Source organism: Formica exsecta, unplaced genomic scaffold (assembly GCF_003651465.1).
Source record: "Formica exsecta isolate Colony F162 unplaced genomic scaffold, ASM365146v1 scaffold224, whole genome shotgun sequence".
Lineage (NCBI taxonomy): Eukaryota > Metazoa > Arthropoda > Insecta > Hymenoptera > Formicidae > Formica > Formica exsecta.
The window spans coordinates 54,991-61,024 of NW_021849538.1; the positions used below are offsets into that span (position 1 = coordinate 54,991).

The following is a 6,034-nucleotide window of genomic DNA, read 5'->3' on the forward strand; positions in this document are numbered from 1 at the left end:
CTTTAATAGATTTTTATAATCGTATCACGTACATAGGAAAATACTCTGGTACAATTAAAAAATAATAAAAAATTTTGTGCACCTTTATAGAATTTAGTTTAACATATCAGATATTTAAAGAGCATACATCTTTTGTCGATTATATTCATTTATAGTTTGATATATTTTAATGTAATATTACTCTTTTAAATATTAAATTGTAAATTATATATATAGTACAATTTGTAAGGATATTTGTTTATTAACTAAGTTTTAATATCATTTGGAGAACATAAACTGTCCTTTTGGACACGTAATGCTTTAAGCTTGGAGAGCACAGAAGTAAGTTCTGCTTGTACATTTGCTATCTTTGTGGCAAGATAGATGGATTCCTGAAAGCGTTTCTGACTCTTTCTCAAATTTTGCGGGACCAGTACACCGAACCATTTTACAGGATCTTTCGGTTCATCTGTCTCATTGCTAGATTTTTTTAAACTTATATCAAAACACACCACAGCGTCATCATTATCATTCGTCACATTAGTTTCCAAGTCAAACAAGGATGTGACTGTGTCTTCATTGTTTGGAACCTGTAGAATACTGATGTTCTCCTTTCCACGGATATATTTCGCTTTAGCTAACTCAATATGACCATCTTTCAATAATGTTTCCATTTGAACATTTCCACGAATCTTTTCTTCCATTAATTCTAACTTACGTAGTAACAACTCGTCAATCTCCTCTGACAAGGCATCCATATTTTTACTCATGCTAGTCATGTGAATATTATTGCACTTTATACTTGTCAATAGACGTAAGGAAAGAAGGTTTTGCCTGAAAAAGAATAGCATGAAAATACAAATGTATAAATATTTGATTGTTATTAAAGAGATGTGAGCACACAGTAAAAATATATGTTTTGTAAGAGAAATATATTAATTATTTAAAATAACTTACAAATGTTAATTTTTCTTTTTGGTAGATAATGTCTTGTTCCTTTTTCCTGACAAATCATACATCTGTTTCTCTCTTCAGGTTTATATTTTCTTTTAAAAACATTCAAGCAAATACCTTTATTTTTCATTTAATGTCACAAGTCTTTTTCTTCTTCAATTGACTCTGGGTCTGGGTTGGTAAAATAAAGACCTAACCTACCCGCCATTTACATGTCAGCTGTCAGCTGATTAGCCTTACCCATAATGCAACAACACATGTTGTGCTTGTGCTAGAGGCAGAAACACGTTTAGCACATCGTTCTGTTTACAATTTAGCAGGTTACAGAAGTTTTATGCAGTTTAATAATATTTTTGTTGACAGTGAAGATTTTTTTGCGACAATATAATAACTCGTAAAAATTATTTAGATTTCAATTCTGCTTTCTCGATGTTTGTAAAACAACTCTCTTACGTTTCTGTATCTTGATTGTTGATCGGTACTTCAGAAAATATTATTAAGTATATAATTAACAGTATGACTACGCCAATACTAACACAAAAGCAGCAAAGACAGAGCATATCGGCCAAAAAAGGACCTGTCAAAGGTTTACGGAATATCTTGGCACAGCCTACTGAGAATCACTGGTACGTATTATCCGATGCGTTAATTTTTTCGTGCGAGTTTGTAATAGATTTTAATGATTTATGATAAGAATATTCCTAAACATTAATATTTTCTCAAGTTTTATTACAATTTAGTATTTTGTACTTATTTTTAATTCTTTATTAGGCCAACTGTAAATATAAATCAGTACCCAGCATTAGGAACTCTTATGGATGAGTAAGTATAATTTAAAATATGAATATCTGAAGAGAAATATTATATTTTTTAATGCTAAAACTCTCTCTTATTTATAGATTATTACCCTTAATAAAACAGCCAAAATATAAAATTCCTGGATTTATGCTTAGACATACACCGAAAGAAAAACGTATATCGGTTAAGAAAAAAGCTTTGGAAAAAGAAACCATCAAGTTTGATAAAAATATATTGTAAATATTTGTCATAATATTACAATGTATTAAAAGCAATCATGATTTGAAAAATTAAAGAAGATAAAATTAATTTATATTTTTAAATTTTAGGGAGTCTGTGATCTTAGGTATTAATGCAGTCACTAGAGCCTTAGAAAAGGATAATGTATGCTGCGTTTTATTAGATGCCAATGTTGAACCACTTCTCTTAATAAAACATATTGTTATCATGGCTCAGAATAAGAAAACACCTGTTCTTCTGTTACCTGTCTTGAAAACAGTCACACTGCAAAAGATTGGATTTGCCACAGCAGCTTTTGCTTTGAAGGTAATGTATTAGTGTAGCTTCTTATTTCAAGAATGTATATTTTCACATGGATTTCTTATAAATTAAATATTTGCAGAACAATGTAATGCAATCTTCAGACAATGTATTCCACGCATTATACAAATCGGTGGCAGAAATTTCTAATGACTTTAAACCACCAAAATGTGCACTTCAACTTTTTATGTCTGATGAAATATCTGACGAAAGTGCAATATGTATAGCAGAAAACGCAAACACAGATTGTGATCCAACTATTTTCAAGCCAGAGAAATCTGTTACTATATTTACAGATGTGTATAAATATAGATCCTGCCGAAAAGAGAGAGCTTTTATACCTCCAACTGTCAACGAAAGTCCTCAAGTCTCTCAAACACGATCAGATGAATTTATAGCTCTAAGCAACGATCCTGAATTTGCCGATGATGAAAATTATACAAAGATATCGAAAAATGCGAGATATGTGAATATTTGCAAGGAAAAAGAAAGTGAATCTGAGACTACAGAAAAAAATAGCAAACAATTAATTGATAATAGTGTAAATTCATTGAAATATGCAAAAAATTCTATGTTAAAAAAGCGCAAAAATGATGTTACCTACCTACCATTAAAAATAAAACGTGTACGAGGAAACGATCATCGAGAAAAAGCGACTAAATTTACTAAAAAGAAAAATAAATGATAATAAATTATCCTTTTATTGAAGCTTTAGAGATTTTTAATTTAATATTCCCTATATGTTTAATAATATGAAAGATAATAATAATTTGAATAGGAAAATGGTAAACAAATACATAGTAATATAAAGATGCATATATATAATTTCTTTAAATAGAGATTATTACATTATATACAAATATTGTACCCTACTTCTTACATTATCAAATAATAGTAAATTATTAAATAATATTAATTATTATTATTATGTAATAAATAGAACCTATTATTAAATATTTGTAGTAATAAAAAACAGTAACAAAAATAGTTACAGCCCTACAATTATATATAATTGAATTAGGATATAATATTTTATATAATTCTATTTTGCATCAAAATGTAAATTTAAGTCAGTCTTCTGTGTATTAACTTTAATGGTAACAAAAATATAGACATTTTTATTATTATTCTTATTCCTCTCAATATGTATCTGTTCTGATACTTTAAGAAACCTTGCAAAAGATGGGGATTAGTTTTTATTATTTTTATTATAAAACAAAGTGTGTCCTATGAGCAAATAATGATATCATATAGGTAAACTTGACTTCACCGACGATTTAAACATCCTTGTAAAGAACATGAGACCAGTTGCACCTCCTGGTATATGACTTATTAGAAAAGATATCATCGCTATCAATTGCAGAACAGCGCACAATATGGTCAAAGGAGTGGATTGTAAATGCAGAGCAAAGTAAAGTGTGCCCGTTAATGTCGCGAAGTACGATGCTGTAAAACATCGCTTCTCAGCTGTGAATAATGATTTGATATAGCTTGATCCCCATAGAAAACAGAAACTGTAAGAGATCTTTCGTTAGAAATATCCTTCTCACATACGTATACCATACTTTTAGATATGCTTATATACACATACCTCATCAGAAAGAAGAGACTCCCTAAGGAATAAAGCAGAGCAAATTTTCTCGCTTTAAGCAACAACACAGGAATATAAATCGCTGATAGACAGAAGCATAATAGACCCAGAAGGAAACACACAGCAAAGGATATGAGCCTCTGCGTCCTCGTCTGTCAAGATATAAATGTCACGATGTATTTTGCGCAAGGATATACAATATTCATTATCATTTATATTAACTTTAATTAACCCAAAAATTATGACATGGAGTAAATCAATTATTTAATTATATCAATTTTTTTTACTTGTAATACAGTGGACGACTTCTAATAAATATATATTATAAATAAAAGTGATAAAAGAATTCCACCTCTCTCTTGTTGACATTTGTCATATTTTTGACATTTGACACATTTTCAAATAATTATTATTTCAAATAATAGGCAATTTGGAAAAATCGTAATATTTCGCAGGCAAATCTCAGATAATTAAATTATTTTGCACGTTATGCGTTTATATAATTTAAAAATCCTTTTCAAAGATAATGTTAATCGACATTAATGCGATTATCCGTCGAGGTTACGAGAAAATGCACTACCATGGCAGGACAACATTCTCTCTGCGATCTTTGAATCCATCCTGCGTCTTCCTTCGTTTCTTCAACATCCCTGCCGAACCATCCGCGAAAGTTTGTTTTTGGCAACGCTACCGAGGGAATAGCGATTTTATACTGCTTCTCATTTTTGTTGTTTAGGAGATACTCGTTCAATTCCTTGTTGAGATCGGCCATTTTGACATGTCGCACGTGTATTCATCACCGTCATGTCAGTTACTGTAAATCGTACAACGGGATACCGTCTTTATCGACGGCGAGTAATCGACTTTTCCAAAAAGGCTCCATCTGACAGCTCGTCCTTGCACTCGTGACCGCTCGCTAAAGAATCGCGCCTTCGTTCGTTCGGTTGAAGTGCACGAAAGTGAAACGCGCGTGTTTTTATCACGAGAAAATTCTCGCTAATTACGACGGTGACAGCAGCTGGAGACAGATATCTTGACGCTCGACGAAAATGTGAGTACTAGCGATAAGTTTGTATTATTAAATACGGCAAAACTCTAACTTAATCAACGATTTGACAAGAAAAAGAAGAGGAAGCCCAAACTCTCTCTTTCTCACACTATGCCCGTTGCATGAATATAAAATATTTCCGATGTAATACAAGCGATGCGATTGTATATTGCATCACTCGAATCTTGGAAGAGATAAAAAAAATTATATTGTATATATATATACTATATACAGGGTGTCCCAGGTCAGGTCAATGGAACTTCAAGGTTTTATAGGAAATTTAGGAATTTGGAACAAAAAAGTTCCGATAAATATAAGTCCGGAAACGCTTCGTTAAAAAGTTATAGCTAATAAACTCTCTGTAAGTAATTAGTTATGATCAATTTAATAAGAACATTTTTATGTTTGCATTTACAATGTTTGCATTACAAATGTAGTGTTTACACAAAAACCATCGGAAAATGATTTTTTCAAGTTTCTGCTTTTTTCATTGTTTTAAGCTTTTATTTTCTTTTGAACGCCTTATCAGAATTAAATGAAATTGAAGTAATTTAGTTTGTTATTTAATTACCCATCAGATTTATTTCGTTACTTTTTTCAAATTAATGAAGGGTTTTGAAGTTATTTTTAAAAATCATCAAAAAAAACGTGATTTTTCGAAGTTTATTAGCTATAACTTTTTAACGAAGCGTTTCCGCACCTTTATTTACGGGAACTGTTTTGTTACAAATTCAATTTCCTATAAGACCCTGAAGTTTCATTGATCTGAAACACCCTATATATATACAAATGTGGCGGAATCCTACAATATGTATATAATATTCTTCGCATAATTTCCGTCTACGCGAGTTATGCGAGATGCGACGCGAGCGCGCGCGCGCATGCGCGCGAATGAAATTGCTACGGTGGGTTTTCAAACTTACATTTATTTAAACAAATCAACATTGACCTCATATTTACGGATTGTATACTGTTATTTGTTGCACAGAAGGATGCACCTTTCTATATATACGCGAGATCTACGTATCCCGCAACGCGTCGTAATCGTTTTTTTCTTTTTTTTTTTTTTTTGACAGATCATTACAGTCGGTGACAGAGGGGAAAGGGGTAAGGGGGAGGCGGGG

At 31.3% G+C, this 6,034-nt stretch overlaps 3 protein-coding genes across 3 annotated transcripts; 1 reads left to right on the forward strand and 2 right to left on the reverse strand.

The window, feature by feature from the left end:
* Positions 1 to 62: 62 nt before the first annotated feature.
* Positions 63 to 1,294, reverse strand: LOC115235511 (coiled-coil domain-containing protein 115-like). Its single transcript, XM_029807358.1, has 2 exons — positions 937 to 1,294; positions 63 to 813 (listed from the first exon to the last, which is right to left on the reverse strand). The coding sequence occupies exon 2, from the start codon at positions 756 to 758 to the stop codon at positions 246 to 248; it is 513 nt and encodes a 170-aa protein (XP_029663218.1). The 5' UTR covers positions 759 to 813; positions 937 to 1,294; the 3' UTR covers positions 63 to 245.
* LOC115235509 lies at positions 1,158 to 2,975 on the forward strand. Its single transcript, XM_029807355.1, has 6 exons — positions 1,158 to 1,253; positions 1,343 to 1,559; positions 1,705 to 1,755; positions 1,833 to 1,967; positions 2,061 to 2,277; positions 2,354 to 2,975. The coding sequence occupies exons 2-6, from the start codon at positions 1,450 to 1,452 to the stop codon at positions 2,954 to 2,956; spliced, it is 1,116 nt and encodes a 371-aa protein (XP_029663215.1). The 5' UTR covers positions 1,158 to 1,253; positions 1,343 to 1,449; the 3' UTR covers positions 2,957 to 2,975.
* A 375-nt stretch (positions 2,976 to 3,350) lies between these two features.
* Positions 3,351 to 4,664, reverse strand: LOC115235510 (protein transport protein SFT2). The gene is made up of 3 exons (XM_029807357.1): positions 4,443 to 4,664; positions 3,863 to 4,014; positions 3,351 to 3,785 (listed from the first exon to the last, which is right to left on the reverse strand). Exons 1-3 carry the CDS (start codon positions 4,632 to 4,634, stop codon positions 3,518 to 3,520), a joined length of 612 nt encoding a protein of 203 aa, XP_029663217.1. The 5' UTR covers positions 4,635 to 4,664; the 3' UTR covers positions 3,351 to 3,517.
* Positions 4,665 to 6,034: the final 1,370 nt, after the last annotated feature.

Bases quoted from the DNA above. Each gene is read 5' to 3' on its own strand.
- LOC115235509 (XM_029807355.1), top strand. From the start codon at position 1,450: ATGACTACGCCAATACTAACACAAAAGCAGCAAAGACAGAGCATATCG. The intron at 1,756-1,832 runs GTAAGTATAATT...TCTTATTTATAG, and splicing joins TTAGGAACTCTTATGGATGA to ATTATTACCCTTAATAAAAC. The intron at 2,278-2,353 runs GTAATGTATTAG...AAATATTTGCAG, and splicing joins CAGCAGCTTTTGCTTTGAAG to AACAATGTAATGCAATCTTC.
- LOC115235511 (XM_029807358.1), bottom strand. From the start codon at position 758: ATGACTAGCATGAGTAAAAATATGGATGCCTTGTCAGAGGAGATTGAC.
- LOC115235510 (XM_029807357.1), bottom strand. From the start codon at position 4,634: ATGGCCGATCTCAACAAGGAATTGAACGAGTATCTCCTAAACAACAAA. The intron at 4,015-4,442 runs GTAGTGCATTTT...ATATCTTGACAG, and splicing joins GAGAATGTTGTCCTGCCATG to ACGAGGACGCAGAGGCTCAT. The intron at 3,786-3,862 runs GTATGTGTATAT...GATCTCTTACAG, and splicing joins AGTCTCTTCTTTCTGATGAG to TTTCTGTTTTCTATGGGGAT.